This window comes from Sander vitreus, chromosome 2 (assembly GCF_031162955.1).
Source record: "Sander vitreus isolate 19-12246 chromosome 2, sanVit1, whole genome shotgun sequence".
In the NCBI taxonomy this organism is placed as follows: Eukaryota; Metazoa; Chordata; class Actinopteri; order Perciformes; family Percidae; genus Sander; species Sander vitreus.
The window spans coordinates 9,743,519-9,765,594 of record NC_135856.1 but is presented as its reverse complement, the minus strand read 5'-3'; the positions used below and the strand labels follow the sequence as shown (position 1 = coordinate 9,765,594).

The 22,076-nt window shown below is 42.0% G+C and overlaps 1 protein-coding gene across 1 annotated transcript in view; it reads left to right on the top strand.

Moving 5' to 3' along the window:
* Positions 1–22,076, top strand: part of sdk1a (sidekick cell adhesion molecule 1a) — a 252,960-nt gene that overhangs the window by 72,892 nt on the left and 157,992 nt on the right. Inside the window, 2 exon segments of the mRNA XM_078276505.1 lie at positions 18,022–18,184; positions 21,431–21,537. Coding sequence (XP_078132631.1) covers positions 18,022–18,184; positions 21,431–21,537 — 270 coding nt within the window.

The following is a 22,076-nucleotide window of genomic DNA, read 5'->3' as shown; positions in this document are numbered from 1 at the left end:
TTAGAGAAGAGTTGGCCTTCATCTGCCGCGGTGGCCACACGAGTCCTACCTACAGCTGCATGATGATGGCGAAAAGTGCTTCTCTTTTGCTTAGTATTGTTTTTATAGTTGATTTGTCAGGCAGAAGAATTTTATACCACATTATTTATCAACTTTCTTTTACAGTTTGTTTACGCTCGAGCGAGACTTTCGACTGTTAATCCCATATTGGTTAACGTGCGAGAAATTCTCTAGTTCCTGTCTGTCAAATTTAAAGATTTAGCACAACCCCCTTACGAGAGTAGTGTAAGTTAGAACGAGAATGGCAGGGTGCCTTAAGTGAGTGACGTCAGTGCCCGTGTGGTCGCGCAAGGAGAGTGAGCGGTAACGGAGAGCAGCGTATGAGTGCCGCTGTGAGGAAAAGAGAAGGAGAGGAAAAAAAGATAGCAAAGATGACGTAAAGTGCGTTAAAAGTGAACAAGAAAACAACAAGCTTGAGCTTCTCAAGACACGGTGGCTTTATCTATATAAAGTGAATGGCGTTACCCCTGAAAAAACATCGGCTTAAACCTTAAAACATGTTGCAGCCCGTCTAGCAGCTGAGCAGACAGAGAGCCGAGAGGGCGACTCGGTCACTCGGCAGTCCGCTAACTTGTCGCTCTCTCTACCGATATAAGTCGCTCTGTTTTAGGCTACGAAACGTGCATGCATGCTGAAATTCAACGTGCCGTTTTATCGGGATAAAGCTATAAACAGAAGGAAACTCCGCTAGCTGCTAGGCTAATGTGCAATGGTAAACACTACAGCTGTAACGTTAATGTGTCTACCTCAGCTGAGAACGGAGAAATGTCTTTACCTTTCCTACTATAATACACGGTATGGAACATTGCGCTCCCCAACTCGCGAAAGGTCGGATTTGCTCCATCTTTTGATGATAAGTTTTGTTTAGAAAACCTTGAATCCATGTAAGACACAATGTCATTAGACACAACCCATGTCGTTAGAAACAATGAATCCATGTCATTAGACACAACGTGCAGGCCAATGTTTGTTTGTTTTTTTGCGGTGATGACGATGACGAGCTCAGACCCGCGGTAGGCGTCACGTGACCGCGGTATTGCGGTAATGCGGTAACCGTCCCAGCCCTAACGTTAACATGCCTTTTTGCCTTATCCAGATAAGATATGCAGTAATAGATTGCATGTTAACACCAGGTGTAAATGGGGTCTAAATGTAAGTGCTAAATGTAAGCTACACACCCTCCAACCTACTGCAAAAACAACCTTCGTCACTCTTTGACATATCCCCTTGCAGTCCACTGTGTGTGAATGAATAGTGAGTTGACATTTTGTGAATCTTGCTAAGGAAAATAAATCATTTTGGGAGGTGGTGAATTTGTCTGCCGCTTGTGCGAAATGAAAATGTTGTCCCTGTCACCAAAGCTATGCCTTTAGCACCCACACAGCACTAGAGTGATTGCGACATTCCTGCTGTATGTGCCACCGCCTGCTGAAAAGATCCCAGGAGAGATGGTTTGTTAAAAGTTTTAGCAGTGCAGAGGCTGTGCGACTCCTTCTGCTCTGTGACTCCACATCAAGTGTTGTTGCTTTTTTTTTCCCAGGGAAGATAGAATTGCATGACTTGGCCATGAATGTCTGTTTTTCACATCTCAAATAGCGTAATGTGTGTCTAAGCCTTTCTCAGATGATTTTGACCTCTGTGAAAGTAAGTTGCAGCCATGAGCAGTTCAATACATTTTATAAGCTTTGATCAGGCATAAAAGGTAGTAACACAAGCCAGCGTTATATCAGGATTTGGACCTTGGTTACTTTATATCACAAATAATGTATCATTATTTGCTTTTACATCCATCTAGTGAATACATATACATTAAGGATGAGCAATTTTATCGATTCTGCGATATAAATCGATATTCTTTTTCCCAAGAAAGTATCGATTTTTAAGCCGCGAGTATCGATACATAAGTCCCATTCAAATCCCCCGTGTTTACCCCCGTTTGCGTTGCAGGGCAGTCGGGACTCGCCCAGAAATGGCGAGCGGATGAGCCTCTCAAAATCTGACGAAAATCTTTTAAACTGACCTTTGTCGATCTGAAATGAATACAGATTCAGCAACTGCACGGCCTATTTCTACGGCCTAAAATGTTTTCAGAAACACGTTTCGGTGAACTATTTCAGTACAATATGAGATCATATTCTGAACAAGCCGCCATGACAGTCTGGCTGTGAATTTCCGGAGAAAAAAGAACCACGTGATGCGTTTGTCCAATCGGCTGCCGGTTTTCATTTTCTGGGAAACAATCAGACTGTTAATGGAAACAATACAGAGCCTGCTGCTATGGAGACGTATTACGTTTCGCGCACGTGCAGAGCGTATGCTCAAGTCGGCGTGTCTTCGGTGTGTTCTGAGGAGAAGCCATGGTACTATGTTCACTTACCTGGTGGCTAGACTGGCTACCTCATATGTTCAGTGTCAAGCTAAAAAAGCTGTCAAAGAAACTGTTCAGAACAGGCCACTTGCTGCACTTTTTAACTCTCCATTGTTAATTGCAATACTGCACTTCATTTACTTTTCAAAGGCTTGTAAGCTTTCAATAAATGGAACTAATTTTCTCAACACATCTTTGATTCATTTTGTCCAGCATTTGCAAGCTGTAGACTCTCTGTCCAGTCAGAGACATATATTGTGTAATGGATGTTTTTAGTTTTCAGTTCAATTAATTAAATCCAAGTAAATGGAACACTCACAAGATGTCACCAAAGTCACTGTTCCCTTTAAATCTTTCAGAAAATAATGTAAGTGTATCGAGTTATATCGAATCGTATCGTTGGCTATATATCGTGATATATATATCGTATCGTGAGCGGAATATCGTGTATCGTAGCGTGAGATTAGTGTATCGCTACAGCCCTAATATACATTAGATTAAAAGTGAAACTCTCCTGTCCATCACAATCCAAAATGACAATCCGTTACGTTAATATGATGATATAAGATCATGCACAGTTAATTGTGCAAACATTGTTAAACCAGCAGATTTTGAAGAGTTTAGGACATTTTTTGCTGTGTTTTATGACCCATCACTAAACAGTAGTCTACCTGAAGAGAACATTCAGAACTCAGGATTTTTGAAGGGTTTATTTAAAATTGTTTAAAGGTATGCACTTTAGGAACTTTGCATGATGGGATAATGGAATAGCATACAGCATTTCACATTACTTAGCAGAGATGGCACAGATTTACGTATGGATTTACTTGTACCACGAGTACCTGAGAAGTTACACTTTTTGGTTTGTTTTGTACTTGAGGTGTCATGTGGCTTTAATAATAAATTATAATGCTCATTAGGCAACCTCTAAAAACAAGTGATACATATTCAGAAGATGTTTGTACATTATGTGCAGTGAAGTGTCTGAGTTATAATGTATTTCATCAGCACACAGTATGCCATGCTGATGAAACAAGCTGCATACATACATTTTCAGGGATTTTGGACAGCTTGTTTAGACTTTCTGGGTGATCACAACTGTTATATTAAAAATAAATATTTTAATATTTGCCTTGCTGATGTGCTTTAGCTCAAATAGCAAATATTAAAATTTTCAGTCTAACGTAATTTCTGTGAATTTTTTGTGAACTTGGGCAGTAACCTTTTAGTATGATTTCTCATCAAAAGCTGGACTTTCACTCAAACATTTTGCTTAACATTTACAGTGTTCACAGTTTTGCTTTAGGTGTTAGGTTTTAATATGCAACAAAAACAACATTGTGAGCCAATAGTCCTCTCCACAGTGAGGAAACTGCTGCAGAGCCCCAGCCAGGGAGAGAGACTGCAGAGTAAGGAGGACTAGCTGCCACCCCCCCCCCCCCACCCCCGCTGATTAGCTTGATTAATTGGACCGAGACTTTATCAAAGTGATATTTGGAGTTTGTATGCAAAGAGGCCCCCAGTAACGATAGCAGTTGTTGCAGCATTTGTGCTGTCATTGTGCCTGTTTGCTTTGCTCTCTTGAATAGGAAAGCGTGTCCAAACGTTTGACTGGTATTGTACTACAGCCCTTTTAAAAAAAATGATCCTTTCCCTTTTAAGTCTTGATTTGTCAACATCACTGTTTAACAAAATGAGTGTCGCTCTGAGATGTTGTTTTCTTAATATATCTGAGTTTTGGCTGTCATAGCTAGCTGGTGGGTTATTTTTTTTTATAAACACTCATTGACTCCTCTTTTCAAATCACAAGAGAAACCCTCTTTTTTCCAGCTATGCATAGCTTGTAAGCCTGTGCCAGAGCCAGGGGTGTATATGCTAAATACCAAGATATTCAAATGTTCTGGACATGTTTTACTCCTACCAAAAGGTCTCCTGTAGAATACACTGGAGAGAAAGGGTGAAGGTGAAGATAGACTATATTATGTTAAACATCATCAAGGCAGTGGTGGAATGTAACTAAATACAAGTTACTCAAGTACTGTACTTAAGTACAATTTTAAGGGTATTTTTGCTTCACTTGGGTGGTATTTCCATTTGATGCTATTTTATACAGTAGTTCTATTTCTCAACAGTTTGGAAGCCAATACTGTACTTTTATCTGACAACTTTAGTTACTGTACTAGTGACTTTGCAGATTAAGATTATTAAAACTAAATTGAAATCAACAAATAGAATATGATATGATCATATTATGATCAAGCTCACCGTAAAAATGTTACCGGTAGTACCAGTAGTTGAAATTAGCTCCCTTTACCAGCTGCAACATTAAAGTAATGTACACATAAATGCATCAGTATATTATAACCAAGTGATACAGTATAATGTATAATGGACCATTCTGCATAATGAGTACTTTCACTTTTGGTGCTTCAAGTATATTTGAAGTTAATACTTCTGTACTTTTACTTAAGTAAGATTTTGAAAAAAAGGACTTTTACTTGCAACAGTTTATTTCTACAGTGTGACTGCTTTTAATCAAGTAAAAGATCTGAGTACTTCTTCTAACACTACATCCAGGTTAGGTTGAACTCACACATTTTGGTTTTCTCTTTATTATGGCCACAAAAGCTTAAACCCCTCCGAGCCACCTTTTCCAAAAACACCATTGTTATATCATTACACACAAACCACAGAACACATGCAGTGTGCTTGTGTGTTTGTGAGCTGGAAAGAGAGTAATGTATGTGTTCCTTTATCAAGTTTGTTAATCATGCGTGCAGATAAGCCTTTCAGACAGACTGGCAGATGGGCTGCGTGTGAAATTACTTTTTTTCTTATGCTTTCCAATAACTTCATATAATATGTTCCATTTCTCTTCTTGTGCCTACACTTCCACACTTTGCTTCTCTTTCACACACACACACACACACACACACACACACACACACACACACACACACACACACACACACACACATACTCAATTACTCTCTCTCCCGGACACATATCGCTTTACTCTCTCACCCTTTATGTTCGATCAATCTCCCCCCTGTCTCTCCCTACCGGCAGCCAATAGTGAAGCTGATGGTGTTTAGGCCATTTTCTGTGAATCAAAGCGTTGTTGTGTCTTTCCCATTAGCTATTCATGAGCTCTCCTGGCTCCGGTCTGTATACCTGGATTGGTGCGGGGTGCGTTCAGGAGATGCAGTGGCTGACTGAATGTGGATTAACGAGAGTGTCACCTTTAATACAGGCGTGTGACGTTACCAGGAGAGGGAGAGAGCGGGCGAGGGAGACAGAACGCTTGTTTATCTCATCAACAGACTAAAGGAAAAGCAGGTCTTGACCCACACCAATTTGTTTTGTACAGCTGAAACAGAAGATAGATTAGCCGGGTCTGTGGATGTGTCTCAGTGTCTCACCGTGTCCTAGCAAGGTACTGTGTGCACTTGTTGATATTTCTGCACGTGTGCTGCGCATGTACAGTATTTCTCAGCGTGCACCTTTTGTCATCATAACCATAAAGGCAGGTATAATAAAAGGAAAGAAATCAGGAGAGATTGAAATGAAGGAGTGAATGAAAAAAGGGCTGACTGCGTGGGGAGAAGGCATGATGGAACGCTTAATCATCGGCCCGCAAAGCTAAATGACAGCATGAGAGAGAAAGAATGAGACAGAGGAGAGGTACAGGGTGAGCTGGAGATGATGGGACAGCACGCTTAGGTGGAGAAGCAAAGAGAAGAGGGAGGGTGTGAGCTCGAAGAGCAGGAGGAGGAGGAGGAGGAGGAGAGAATTGAAGTGAGAGGGCATTTAATAAAGTAAGAAGGAAAGAGAGTAAGTGAGGAGAGAGATGGTGTATGTACTCACCTGAAATCACTCGTCTTGTTTTTATTTGTAGTCCTGAGCTGGACTATAAAGGACAAGAAATACCAGAAATACTCTGTTTCTATATGTTTTTTCTTTAGTATCTCACTTACATATTTTAAGGCTGAATCCCATTTCTCTGTCTTACCCCTACCCCTTAGTTTACCCCTAGCCCTTGGCCCTCGAAAACGAGTGGTAATGGGTAGGGGTGAAAACATACCGCACTTAGTCTCACGTGAGCGCGCAAAACTAAGGGGTAAGAGTAAGGGGAAGGGTTAAGACAGAGAAATGAGATGCAGCCTAAATCCACAAGCTCGTATATGGACTGCAAGATACTTGCGTGATCTACAACATAGCTTTGCTCTTTCCGCACACTCACATGAATATATATGCACGCACACACACACACTCACGCACACACACACACACACACACACACACACACACACACACACACACACACACACACACACATCCCCACATTGACTTACAAATGGCAAGAAGAGTCAAGGAGATGAAACCGAACTTTGAATTCCTGACTAGCTTTGAAGTTTTCAAACATCTGTCTCTTTCTCCCTTTCTTGTCCCTCACCCATAATGTGCTTCCGAGAGAGTTCTCCACGGGGAAAGCTTTTGTAATTGTACTCCTTCAAGCTCTCTGCTCCCAACTACAGCTTTCTCTCTTATGACCATTTCCCGAGGTGACCACATCCTTTGTCATGTTGTGTACTGTATGTGTGCAGATCCATGGTCATGCTGTTTAAAAAGATGTTTAACACAGACACGTGCGTAATCATTTTTTATTGTAACCCATTCAAACACAAGAAGAAGCATAATGAATCAGTGCATTTCCCTTATTCCTTCCCACTTTTGGCGATGCTATTTCTCAATATCATAGAATTCTAATAAAATTGAGGAGAATTCTAACACGATTTGGAAATAGACAATAAAACAAGTCATTGTGTAATCATATTTCTTCTGTTATTTTAGTCCAGTGAATCACTAACTCCTATACACACACAGACACAGATTCAAAGTGTGTTTCAGTATCTACCCTGACATGAACGTAGGTTATACAGAGTTTGAATGAGTTGTCCTGTCTCTTTGCATTATGTGCCGATGCCTTTTTTCTTGTCTGCCTGTGAGTGGACATTTTTGAAATGTAGTTTTCTCTTGAGCCCAGGCCAAGAGGCTGTTCAGTTACCCATGAAAGGCTCATATTCCCCACTGGAATTTACTCGTGCAGGCTTGTGTGGCTAAGTATTTTGGTGAATATTAGTGCAATGGCCTGCCATTTTCTAGATATCAGTAGAAAACTGCAGGTAGCTAGAAGCATGTGGTATGCCTGCTGTTAAAAGAAATTCAGTCATGCATTATCCTTACTTGATGAAGAGAAAGTAATGACTGACTTGCCCACCGCCCTGCTTGTTAAACAAGAGACAACTACTGCTATTAATGACTTTTTGGTGAATTTGTGAAAAGTATACCTGCAAACAAGGGCAACTCAAGTTTGCCTCAAAGAGTATTTGTGACTGCCAGATAATTAAAGATATATTTTTTTTAACAACCATCGCTTTAAACCACCTTCGCAAGTATGTCATACATTTTCACCTAAAAGAAATTTAAAAATACACACTCCATCAGCTCACCGACACGCTGAGAAATCCAAAGCTAAACGATGAATCATTCACCAAACAGTGAGCACATAGGCCTCAAACACTTCTTTGTCTGTGCTGTCTTAGTCATTATCAGTTGACTTTTTTGCTATTACTGGAAACATCTGTGCTGAGAAAGGTATGTGTCTGACCTTCTATATATTTGTGCATAAGCTCTCGCATATGTGTAAAAACATGGAAGAAGTAAACGCTCAAAAGAAAGTCATATTGTATCTTGGCAAGGACATTTGTCAGTGTTATTGAATTAATTTGAGTCCGTAAAAGAAACGTTTACCAAGACGGAGTCTGCCCTTCAAATGGTGTGTCACTGAGCTGCCCTTGTCTGAGGAGGGAGGGAGGGTGGGAAGGGGGGGGTGTGGGAGGGGGGACGACAACAACGAAGCCATGGTGTGTCTTGCAGTTGGTGGCAGATGTTGTCACTGTGGAAAGGAGGAAGTAAACATCCACATATGCACACACATACTTGGTTTACTGAGCATATGGACTCATGCACAGTCAGGCATAGGCACGGCCGTGCGCATGGGCACACACACACACACACACACTCTGAAATGCCTCCCACGTACCTCACAAAGACAAACTAGTCAAAATGTATGAGGAAAAGGGCAGAGGGACAATGACAGTGAATGAGTTAGTAGAAGTAGGAGAAGTGAAACTTGAAGCTAACAAGTTTTTCGCGCCCCCACAGGTAACAGGTAAATGGCATTGCCAGAGGACATAACATGCAATCCTTTTGAATAGAGAGCTATGCTTCAGTCCAACTCAAAATCAATGATCCAGGGGTAGAGATGAAAAGAGGATAGAGGTGAAAACAGGGCGAGGATGGTGGAGACCGATGAAGGCAGATTTTTTATAAATGGCTGGAAAGGAAGATGAAAGAGTGAAGACTGTGGGACAAAGTTCAGAGTGTATGGCGAGGATGGACACTGGAGACGTGCTTCTGGTTCTCGCTTTAATTTTTTTTTTTTTGGCACCAGTATAAATGAGCAGAGAAAAATTACTCATCACTAGTACTGACGTCAGTGTGTCCCTCTGGGGTCGATTCCACATTTTTCAGATATATTTCCTTTTTGGGTTGACGTCAGACAGGCAGAACTGCGCATTTTCAGGTGTAAAGGTATGCTTTGAGGTCACTCTCTGTATAAGTGTTGTCAATGACGAATGATCTCGTCCATCCTGGTTCATCCTGTTTGTAATTCTTCTATCCACTGGATTTGGACAGTGCGTACATGTGAGAGTTTTTCTGAGTCACATGCATTAAATTAGGAAGAGGTGTGAAACCGCCTGGTAGTCAGGATGCATTGTACGTAGCTGATAGCCTAAAATATTTAGGCTACCTGTTCAAAATGCCCCAAAGGTGAAACACCCTCAGAGTATGGTGTCTCTTCCTCAGGTGATGTGAACTTAACCCCTCACATGTGACCCCAGTCACTCATGTGACATTTTGGTCTGAATGACAAGCAGAGGTTTAGATGGGGCTAGTTTCGCTTTGCCAGACCCTCCTCCAAAGCACGCTGGAGGAGAGTCTGGCTACTCCACGTAACATTCGGGGATGGGAGGAAAACGTGATCTGGTTTATTGGCATTTCTTTAAAACAATCACAATCGTCTTGGAGAAAAGCCGCGGTGCCGCTGCAAAATAGGCTCGGAAGGAACTTGTTTTGGTGGAACGTGTTTGTTTAAATGTTGTTTTAGTCGTGCAACAGAAAACTCAAATTGGACACATAGTCTAGCTCGCTGACTGGATTTACCCTGCAGAGATCTGAGTAAAGGTTAACCATAGTCCTCATATATCGACCGGAGTTTAAAAGGCCAACACAAAGGAAGCCCAAGGCAACGGATATCCGGCCTAAATGAGAGAAATCCGGCAGAATTTCTGGCTGCAACGGAGCAATCCTGGAAGTGGAACGTCAAGGATATAGACTAAGATGGGGTCATGCATTTTATGATAAGATAAGATCAAACTTTATTATTCCCCAGGGGAAATTGTTGTACAGCAATTACAGTACAAAGTAAAAAACGAGAGCAGACATAAAGAGTGCAAATATAAAATATCAATGAACAGATAGCCGATATCCACAAACCCAAAATACACACAGTGCCAAGTTCATCAGTTTGATAAAGGTCTAATTCCTTTTTTTAGGATTATTACAGTAAGTGGAGAAAGACGTATTCACCTTTTCTAGTTGTAATCTGGCTTAAATATAATGTTTAGCTCTTTGATGCTTTTTGTGAGCAGAGGGCTGGACACAGACTGAGCCTCAGGATCTCTGGCTGCTTTTTAAGATGCTCCACCTTCCATACGTCCAATTTTGCGGCTCCCTCTGCGCTTCCCCTCCCACTCCCTCGCTTCTCACCTGCACTTCTTTGCTCAGATCACCTTCTCCCTCGCCCACGTCCTCCTGCTGCTCCCTTCCCTCTTAACCTCTGTCTGGTCTGCCGGGCTATGGCGGTGATATTCTGGGTGCCGCGGTTTTGATCTCCGCCTTCAATAATGAATGAAAGGATACGATTCGTCAATCACTTCAAAACCACGTAGCCCACAATACCCAAGGTCAGGACAGTGGCAGCTGTCAGAGGGGATGATGACTAGCACAGACAGGTGTGTGTGTGTGTGTGTGTGTGTGTGTGTGTGTGTGTGTGTGTGTGTGTGCGTGCGTGCGCGCGCGCGTGTGCGTGTGCGTGTGCGTGTGCGTGTGAAGGGTTCCCGGGCACATGCACACACTAAAGACAACACCTGCAAAGGATGGGCAGACAAATATTCAGCAAAACAGGGAAGTAAAAGAAAGAGGAGCTGAAGACTGTGAGATGAGGAGAGATATGGATAATAAAACAGCGGGACAATTAAAATCACTGGCTGACAGAGAATGAGAAGGAAGGAGGGAGATTAACGGATACTGTAGTTTACTTTCTCTAAGGTCCATAGACTCTAGAAGAACCACACATACGTTCTCTCTTCTCATGAATGTGTTGAGTGAGACGGACCCTGGAGTCACGTCCTCAGACTATCACCCACATCTGGGTCGAGTATGTGTGTGTGTGTGTGTGTGTGTGTGTGTGTGTGTGTGTGTGTGTGTGTGTGTGTGTAAACACAAGTTTGTTTTCTACCTGCAAAAAGACTACCTGCAGAAAGCACAGAGAGTAAAATAGGGGAATAATTATTGTCTGTGTGTGTTTGTGTGTGTCATTCAAAAGTATCAGGGTGTTTTCACTGTCGCTTGTGTACACAGCTTTCTTCAGAGAGAGAGGAGGCTGCCGTCTCAGCGGGAGGTATTCATTTCAATCCCTCCCTACTCGCCCATTCACCTCCTCTCTCCTCCTGTCTGCCTGTCTGCTCATCAGGAGATAGGAGCTGACAGTTGATTATGTGTGTGTGTGTGTGTGTGTGTGTGTGTGTGTCCCCTAGCAGATGTGCCCTGCAGTGTGGCCCACCTCTTAAATGTCACTGATCACAGTCTCTTCCACCTGATTACCCCCACCCCCATATCACCCCTCCATCTCCCACTCCCTTCTGCCCCATATACTACCCCCTTTCCATGGACCTACACTCCTATGACCATATGCATCCACAACATAACTCTGCAACAACTCCCTAAAACATGCAAGGTTTAGAAAGTACACACACACAGACACACACACACACACACACACACACACACACACACACACACACACACACACACCCTCTTACTTGCAATGACATAATGTGCTGTTTTTTACAAATGCAGGTTATTGCACATCAATTGCAGTTCAGTTTAAGTACAACATATTAAAGATTGACATTTCAACTAGATTTCCGGTACACACACACACACACACACACACACACACACACACACACACACACACACACACACACACACACACACACAAACACAGTTACACTGACATTCTTAAATGGCCTGAGAAAGCAATACATTGACATTTTATAACGACTGCTCATTCACAGATTTAGTTAACATCTTGCTTATGCTAACCTCCAAAGAGAATTATGCACAGACCAAATTGGAAAATGGCCAGAGTCAATATAATAAGTTATTAATTGGGCACGTTTTTCCCCTTTCACCTGTTACTGTACCTCAATGGAGCACGCCAAAAATGTTATTGTAAATCCAGACTGAAAAAGCTGCAGTTTTAGCTCAACCTGTTTTCCGAATATGATTCTCCTTAACAACCTTTTGTTGTAAAATTGTTTAAGAAACTAGCAGCACATTATCCTATCACTGTCTTTGACACAAAGAAGCAAACACACTCACAGGCAAAGTCAAACACGTTGACTTTGAACTCTTTCTATTTAAGCCTAGATTGTTCGCCTCAGCTTGTATCTGCATGTGCGTTTGGTTGCCCTGTATGTGTGTTAGGGCTGCACAATATATAGGTTTTTTTAATCTGGATTCGGTGCATCCCTAAATACCGTTATCGTGATATTCAACAATGGTATCGCATATTTTCCTCATATCGTGCAGCCCTAGTGTGTGTGCATGTGTGACGGTGGAGGCAACATCTCTCCTGGTCTGGCACATCAGAATCAGTCAGTCGACAGTCACCTCCTCACAGACAGCTGTCAGTCAAGGCAAGGAAGGAGTTTGGAGGAGGGAGCTGCGATTGGCTGTCTGAGCAGGAAGAGAGGTTAGGGGGCTGTTATCCGGTCTTCAGTGAGAGATGCTTTGTTCTCATATGGAGTCTGACATTCAGTACTCAATTAAAGCAGCTGCCAACTTAAAAAGCCACAAGTTAAACTCCTGATCGAAGCTCTACACTCGCATCCTGTTTGCCACACCTCCCATTCTGCTACATCTGATGGTAGCTGAAGCAGAGGAAACATTTTGTTCTTTCTTTGAAGCTTTTCTGCTGTGTTTTTTTTTTTTTTTTTTGTTCTGGATTCTAGTCCAGAGAAGTTCAGTTCCCCGTGGACTCTCCATCTTCCAGTACAGCTGAGGCCTGCTGGGATCAGTGGGTGAGCTGCAGCCGAGTGTGCATCCGCTTTGATATTATCATCATCAAAGACAGCAGGTCTTTTGTGCTTAACTGTCTTGTCTGGTCAGTAGATTCCTTCAGTTAGAGCTCTGTAATGGATGTGTGAGAGACAGAGAAATAGAGCGAGCCTACTGCTGTCAGTTGTGTTGACTTAACGCAGGGAAACACAGGGATTGTTAAGGCGATTATAGTCATGATTCAGGAATTATAACTGATCAGACCGAGATAAACTGATTCTATTCCAGTCTGGACCAGCTGGTGTTGATTTCCAGGAGATAAAATCATACAGTAAGTGGTGTTAAATGATTCTAATCATTTGTCTTTCGATCCAGTTGCTGCCCGTCGTTCACATTATTTTAACGTGTTTGATTTTTACGACTGGAATTGGGATTGTCAACACCACTTTGCAAGAGAAATGATTTAGAAGGGGGCGGAAAAAACAGTGCAGGGTGTCATGAGAGAGAATGATATTATAATCCAGTTCATTAGCTTTCAGGTCAGAGCCACAGCTCACCTGAAATTCACCTCACTCTCAGTGAAGTTCACTCACCTACAGCTCCCTCTGCAGAGTTCTTGTTGGCCATATTCTCATTCCAACGTTTCATCCACATTTTGCAATTCCTTAGTTTACTTTTTCTTTTCCGTGCAGATTGCAGAATGAATAAGCAAGACAAACTGTTATTGATGGATGTTTATTTCTGTTTTGATACATCATTCTCCAGTTGTCTACCATTATGTTGATCCCTGTTCTTACTCAGTGGCGCAATATGTGCTTCTTTCTGAATGTCAAAACTAAAGCAATCTGTGTATTTTGGTGAAAATTGTCATTATGTGTAACGTGGGATGTCCAATCATTTTAGGTTGCAGTAATCTTAATTTCTCTCAGCATTAGTATTAACAGCATCTGCTTGTTAAACATTTTAGGTGCAAAACTCTGATACATTCGTGATGTGCTCTCTCCCGACTTGTTTGAGCTCTTCGATTGGGGAAATGAAATCTCATTTCCCAGCCTCTCCACTTTACATTGTTCAATTAATTAGCCTCTTTTTCCACCCTCTTTTTCTGACTGGTAGCAACACGCCAAAAACCCAACTCATAATTCTTCCTCTCGCCTCACACACTGTCAGTCCAATTAAGTGTTTTTAAATTCCTGTAGAAACAAGCGCTGGCAGACTTATTAGATTAAAAAGGAGTAGAACTCATTTGCACCCCATAATCAAATGCTGTTACCACGAAAAAAAAAAAAAAAACTGCCCAGCTATGCAACTTTTACCCTTATAGAGAATTTACTTGTAATAAAAGAGTCTGATTTAGTTATTTTCTCCCCTTCAACATCATGCGTCAAAAGGCATGGGGAAGAGAGTGTGTGTGTGTGTGTGTGTGTGTGTGTGTGTGTGTGTGTGTGTGTGTGTGTGTGTGTGTGAGAGAGAGAGAGAGAGAGAGAGAGAGAGAGAGAGAGAGAGACACACACATACTATCAGTGAATCAGTATTCATAGACTATAGCCAGTTCTGCCAGGCCTGTCTCACAGTAGGGGTTCAGCTCTATGAAGATAAAGTGATTTCTCTGGAGTGATTGACCCTAATTCTGACCTGACACACACATGCCAGCCCATACACTACACGCACATACACACACACATCCAATAATTAAGCAGGCACTGTTGGAATGAGATCCCTGGCTCAATGGCCACCTAAATTTCAAACTTCCAACACAAAATAAATCTACCCGTGCTGTTACCGGTTAGGCAGCGCCTTGACTTTTGTCGAGCCAGAGAAAATCTCACGTCACCGCAGCTGTTGCAGTAACATTCAGGATTAATTGTGGGATGTTAAATGCAGCACAATGTAAAAATAATGATCGTTACTGGCCCATTTGTAAAGGACATGTCATCTAGGGCCTAATTTCCACCACACTTACACTCACTGTAAAAGTGCAGAGAGACGAAGAGGAGAGGAGAGATGGCAGGATCGAAGTGAGCTATCAGCCCTGGAGCAGTGACCCTGCTCCTCTTCTTCTCCTGTCCTTTCATCCTCCTCTCCTCCCTCTTCCCTCTATCACAGCGTTCATCTCCCCGGCAAATTGAATTCCTCCCTAGAATCTGCCTAAGCAGCTTCATGAGACCGGCCCGGGAGCAGGGACACGCACATCGTTGCGGCGGGAAGAAGTGTGTGTTTGCGTGCACGTCTGCCTCTTGACTCTCCTGTCACATTTGGAGGCCAATCTCTCTGTTAGGCGACATTTCTCGGAGACCTTGAGCCGCCACACACTTTGACAGAGATGGACCGAGGGGCAACAAGAGACTGTGGGGAAGAACAAAGAGAGGGGAGGTGGTCTTGATAGACAGACAGGAGGTTGGATGGTACAGCCTGTGAGAAAGACAGACAGGTTAGGAAAAGGGTATACCGAGGGAGAGAGTGGGCCATGTTGACATTGAGTGACAGAGAGACAGACAGCGGGGGAAGAGAGAGAGAGTCAGACAACATCAGTGATTGAAACAGGCTGTTAGCTGACCTTGCTCCTCTCCGATGGGGTGTTCTCTATCTATACTTCCTAATGGACTCTCTTTAAAGTAGCGGAGTGGAGTGGGGGTCGGACGCAGTGTGCAGCTGTACAAGGTATGAAGAAAGTGGTAGATAAGTGGAATAGATGGAGGCAGGTGCCGCAGAGCCACATCATTCTAGAATACATTTGTGCACCAGCCATTCTAATTGAGGGTCATATTTGGTAAGCTGTAAAGGCTAAAGCTCTGCTGCTCTCTCTGTGTCACACACACACACACACACACACACACACACACACACACACACACGTGCGTGCAGTCTGCTGTGAGTTATAGTGCTGGTCAGCAGTATGACATTGGAGTCTGCATTGCCAGCCATCGTCTGTAGAAACAGAATATTCCAAATAAATCCTTACACTCACATGCACACTCACACACCGTTTCTCTCACACTCACTCACTCAAACACACACACACACACACACACACACACACACACACACACACACACACACACTCCCTCCCTCCCTCCCTCCCGTATAAATCTGTCTTAGATGGAACACTTCCCTCTTGTGCACTGACCAGGCAGCTATCAATCTAAAAGAGAGAGAGAGGGAGAGGGTGAAACAGTTGAAAGTGGAGAAAGAGAGAAGAGGAGAAAAAGGGGGCCCTGAGAGATCCACAGGAAATAAGGAAGGAAACGGGGACGAAGTGAGAGGGCTGGAGGAAAGACAGAACTGAGAATGTTGAAATGGCAGGGAGGAGAGAAGATTGAGTTGACAGGAAAAGGAGAGAGAGAAAGAGAGAATGTAAAACTCTGCCTTAGAGTTATGGACCTGTCCATACGTACTGTAGCAAGCAGATAAGCCTGCCCCCTCTAACCTAGCTTGTGCGTGTATGTGTGTGTAAATGGTTGATGGGTTGATTACATCTTTTTGTCTACATCCCCCACCCCCACCGTACACCCAGATTTTTTGGGGGGATCCAGGACTCAACACATACTGACAGGTCCTGCAGCTAGTCGCTGTGGACAGCCTCTTTAGCCTTGATGCCTCTATGCTGTGTGCTGGTGAGCCAGGTCTGAACACCTGAGCCAAGAGTTAAAGACTGAATGGCACTGTTTCGACAAGAGCTGCAGCTGCAGCCATTCAGCAAATGTACCTTGCAAGGCAAGGCCAGCGATTCAACAGCGTTATATACATAAGACGCGGTACTGCACGTCACTGTACTGTACAATATTGTACAATCTCTATGCTTGTATACTTGACCATCTAGCAGTACAATATTTTTTACTGTAAGTGGTAATACACAATGTCCTGTAATAGGAAAATAACATAATACCACCAATAACACCATTCAATAAATAATAACTCACTCAGCGTGAGTGTGACTGTATCTTGTTGATCACATCACATCTGAAAAATAAGATGTCCAAACGTGATTTTTGGTTGAAAGTGACTGTGAACTAGAGTTCACAGTTCAGACCTTTCTCTTTATACAAAGACTAAAGTGCAATATACAATGGTATTTGATACAGTTCAACTGCTGCCAGCAATACAGCAGATGCTCTGTGCAGACAGAAGAAGTAGTCAAGTTACGGTGTGTCGTTCCAGGGAGTAAATGTGATAGATTTGCTGCTTTTCTGGACCGTTGATGCACATCAGTGCTGGGAAATAGGACTTGCTGACACAGTGATGCATGCTGCTGGTGTGTGGGCTTACATACAAAACATTAGGCGTGAGTGTTTTGACATGCATCATACTGTATGCCATGCGTTGTTTTTTTTTCAAAGGATACACCTTCATTGCCAGGTATATTTTATAATAATAAATAATTATTATTTAAAAGTAATGCCATAATCTGTGATATTGTTTAACATCAAACATAGCATACCATTGACTGTCAGTTGTAATTACTGGTCTTTTAAATGCCAGAATCTGTAATTAATATCACATCAATGTAATAACATTGGGAGCATATTACAATAGTTACATCAATGTTCTCAGTTCAAAAAGTAGATTTTTTTTTGGCACTTCACAAAATATTTTTGCAGAGGAAACCTTACATTTAAGTAGGTCCTGTCTGTAGGACTGCAGGAAGAGTTAGAGAGGAATGCAACGATAGTCCTCACTAATGGAGTGGGGGGATCTCCGGAGAAAGTCCTGGTAAATCTTGTTAGATGACTCTCGGCAGATTTTGGTCCACTCGGTCACGCACACACATCCTGTTTCAGGTGCTCTCACTGTAACTGATGATAGTATAAATGAGTTATAAAGGTGAAAAGGTCTTGGCTGCAGGAGTAGGAAGGAAATACATATGAATGAAAACAGTAGTAGATAGCCAGTATTATTACATAATGTGCAGATTTCCATATGGAACTTTAAAATCAAGGTACTTTGGTATGGCAATGTATTTTGTTGACCCAGTCTTTGAGTGAAGGACAGAACATCTATTTCTAATTGTTTGTGGTGGATGAATACAGATGAAATTTGCTCCACCGTCCAAGCATGGCTAACACAGACTTTTTCATATAACGAAAATAACACATTTTGCCTTCTCTGTCTCTGTCTCTCAGAGTCAGAGGTTGCTCCCTACCTGCGAGGGGCTGGACTGGGGCAGCAGGTGGTGTTGGAGGGAAACAGGCTGGTGCTGACCTGCCTGGCTGGAGGCAGCTGGCCTCTGCAGTACCGCTGGACTCTCAACAACAGCAACATCACCGACTGGACACCGCAGTACAGGTCAGTTATCACCGACTGGCTGGTTATGTGTCTGACTTTTTTTTTGTCATGGATCTCTCTGTTGTCTCTTAAGTGTAGTTCTGTCTCTTTGTCAATCTGACATCCATTCTTTTATCGCTGTTTCCATCCTTCCTTCTGGCAATCTACTATGTTTTTTCAGTCAAAAAAACAGCATAAGAGCTGTGGGCCTATAAGTGATGGAATGTGTTTACAGAAGGTCAGAACATTGACATTGACAGTGGAGCAAAGTGAGATTAATAATTACATTAACACCATAAATATGTATATTGTCTGGGAAAGGAAGAGGAGAACCAATCAATACGTCTGAGCTTCTTTCTCTGCTTTTCTCTCTGTACCTCTCTTCTTTTTGTTCTTTTTGTTCCCTTCGTCTGTCTGTCCCTGTGTGTTGGGTGGTAAGAGCTAAGCAATCCCTCTCAGCAAAACTGCAGCTGTGAAACAAAATTGTTTTTCACATCATTCAGAAATAGAGGGAATCTTGGGAACACATACTGTACGCACCGAAGGAGGGAGAGATTGAGCCAGCATTTTGTAGGCAGTCGCTGTTCGAGCCAGGAGGCGTTGTGTATCTCTGGACTGCTCTCAGCGATCTGGCTAGTTTAGTTTGGTGAGGCCAGGGCTATACTGAATTGGCAGGGTGCAGTGAGTGTGTGTCTGTCTGTGTAAGAGAGAGCGAGAGAGAGTGTCACCATCTGGAATTGTAGGGCCTGATTTAAAAACCTCTGCATTATTTACATTTATTTTCACTGTTAGTTAAATGTGGACAGGTAGAGCGGGTCATCCACTAATGGAAGACTAAAGGAAGTCAAAGTGTTCTTGATGGTTGGGCTGGTGCCTTGCGTGGTAAAGTAGCTAGTGTGCGTGAATGTTAGAGAGACATTGTAAAGAATTTAACCACAATATAATTGCAAGAATAATTCTGGCCAGTACAGAATCACACACTTTGTCTCTTTTCAACACCATTTCTTTAGAATATTCTCTATAGATGTTATTTCCAAGGACTTCTTCTGCTTATGTTTAATGTATTGGACAGTGAAGAATTCAGTAAGTGAAAAATGATTTACATTAATGGAAACTCCAGTTACTTTTCCTTCATCAGCGGCAGTTCAGCTACAGTAGCCCTTTTATCGCACTGTTCTACACCACATAGCGAGTTTCAATAAAATAATCAGTAGGCAAGCTAGACTTACAAAAAAGAGAGTGTTTGCCTTGTTTTTAGGAATAATGTTGACAAGACTAATGCATCTTTTTCAAAAGTGTAACAGTTTTGGCCGAATATTTCACAAACACTTTTTCTAGCCGACCCTTGTGTTCATTAAATGCTGCCTAATTGTGCTGGTAAAAATGTGGCAACCTGCTCCACATGCTTTCTAATTCAAACACAACCCATTGGTGGAAATTATTTCTTGGGAAATAGACAATGACTCATGGGATACTTAACCTTTCTATGCACATTTGTATTACATTCCATATGATTATTAATGAAAGTAATTTCCCTTGCGGGATTAATACAAGTATAAATTATTCATTGTTGTTATTATTACATATTTAGCACTACTAGGTGTAATGTGAAATGACGTGCTCCTCTGTGCTTCACACTCTTATTCAGTGAATTCACACATCACACATTGTAGAAATACATCTAGTCATTTCAGGGCTCAGACTAGCGCTACAGGGAGGGTTTGGTCAATTTGTGCTGAAGCAGTCTTATTGAAAAAAACCTGATTGAAATTGTTCTGATCTTGAATCACACAGGGAATTTGACTTTACACGCAGGGCTGGGACTGTGTCAGATATAGTGACTGAGACATTATTTTATTGATTGGGACCTATCAACATTGAAGTTTGTTTAGTGAGAAACAAAAACAAAAAAATATATATACACTGACAGCCCCACTGCACACACGCCTGTTAATAAAACGTAATGAAACACGGGCAGATAGAGAGATGCAGTGTCCAATTTCAAAATGTTTCAGGATGAGAGCTGCTGTGTTACTCCTGATTCAAGTAGACTTGCGTGTGTGAGTCTTTGATGTGCACGTGCATGTATTAGTGTGTACGTGTGTGTGGGTTTGTGTGTGTTGGCAGCATACACTGACAGCCTGGGAGTTAAATACTTGGCTGTCCTGGTATTCATAATGAGCCCCAAAGCGATGTCCAGTTTTACTGTGTCTGTCGGCTTTGTGTGTAATATATGTACGTGTGTGTGTGTGTGTGTGTGTGTGTGTGTGCGTGTGCGTGTGCGTGCGTGTGCGTGCGTGTCTGTGCATGTGTGTATACACATTTGTGTGTTTGTGCAGCATGGCACCAACCTAGATCCTATGCCAAGCTTCCCATTAGTGAAGCACAGTCCATTAAAACACCATTAACAACCCCTCTCAGTAAAAAAAAAAAACATCCACACAGTCAAAAACATTCTCATACACAGCACAGTGCGCACGCACACACACACACACACACACACACACACGCGTACACAAGTACACACACGCGCGCACACACACACACACACACACACAAGTACACACACGTACACACAAGTACACACACATACTGTACATATGCACCACTCCGCCTTCCCTTCTGTTATTGGGAACTTTGACAACATTAGGCCAAATCCATATTCTGATCAAGGTCATGAAAGAGAATTACACAAGAGTTATTACATATGGACAAACAGACCTCCACCTTCTTTCCCTTCTGTCTCGCCAGTCTCCAAACATCACTCCCAACACTGCCTTTCTCCTTTTTAATTAGGGCCGCACGATATGAGGAAAATATGTGACATTCGATAACGTTGAATATTGCGTTACCGATATTACTTGCGATAAACAGATATTAAAGTGCACTCAGTTCTGCATTTATGCTAATACAACAAATTGCTTGTTGAATTTGAAACAAATGGGAGTCATTTCCAACATTCATTTATTGAACAAATTGGCAAAAAAGGCAGCGCTAAAAAGAAAGACAGTTACATTTTAAAGTGCAGTTTTCAACTGATATATTTGAACAGATATTTTTTTTCAACTAACACACAAAATCTGTGAGCGTCTTTCACGATGCCGTAGCCTTTCGCGATATGTGTATTGCGCCAGTCGATATCGCGATGGCGATAAAAAATAAATAAATAAACGATATCGTGTGCAGCCCTATTTTTAGTTTATTTACAGCTCAGAGATAAAGACACTCCCTCATCGCCATGCTCTCTATGTGTCTGTCCATCTTCAGGCTGTCGGTCCAGTCTCTGAAGAGGACTGATGCTGGCCTGTATCAGTGTATGGTGAGGAACAGGATGGGAGCAGTCATACACAGGAGTACAGAGATGCAGGTGGCCTGTGAGTACATACGTCTTTTACATCTTTTCAATAACACTAATAAAGGAGGGCTTTTTTTTATTGACTAAGTTAAGATACTGGTTTTTTGGGAAACTGAACCAGCGGCAACTTTTTCCACATGAACAAGCAGCTTCTCTCATAAAGTCCACCTGAAATCACAATTATGTATCTCTTTTTGCAGTATATGATATTTTATTATTACTGAATAAAAGTTATTTGCATATCTGAAAGTCTCCTTTTTCCCATAAACATGCACTTTGATTTCAGTTGGACTTTAATATTTGAATAGTAATATGTGGAAAGCATTTACCCAAAAAGTGAATACAATATTAAAATTAGATTAGATTAGATTAGATAAGAAAGGCTTTTATTGATCCCAAATCGGGAAATTTCCGTGCTACAGCAGGAAAATATCAGACACACAGCACACATACAAAATATATAAGAAATAATGAATAATAAATGGGATAGAATACAAGAACAAATATAAAAAAAAAAAAATACAAAGGAACGAATGTACAAACGTATATACAAGTTGG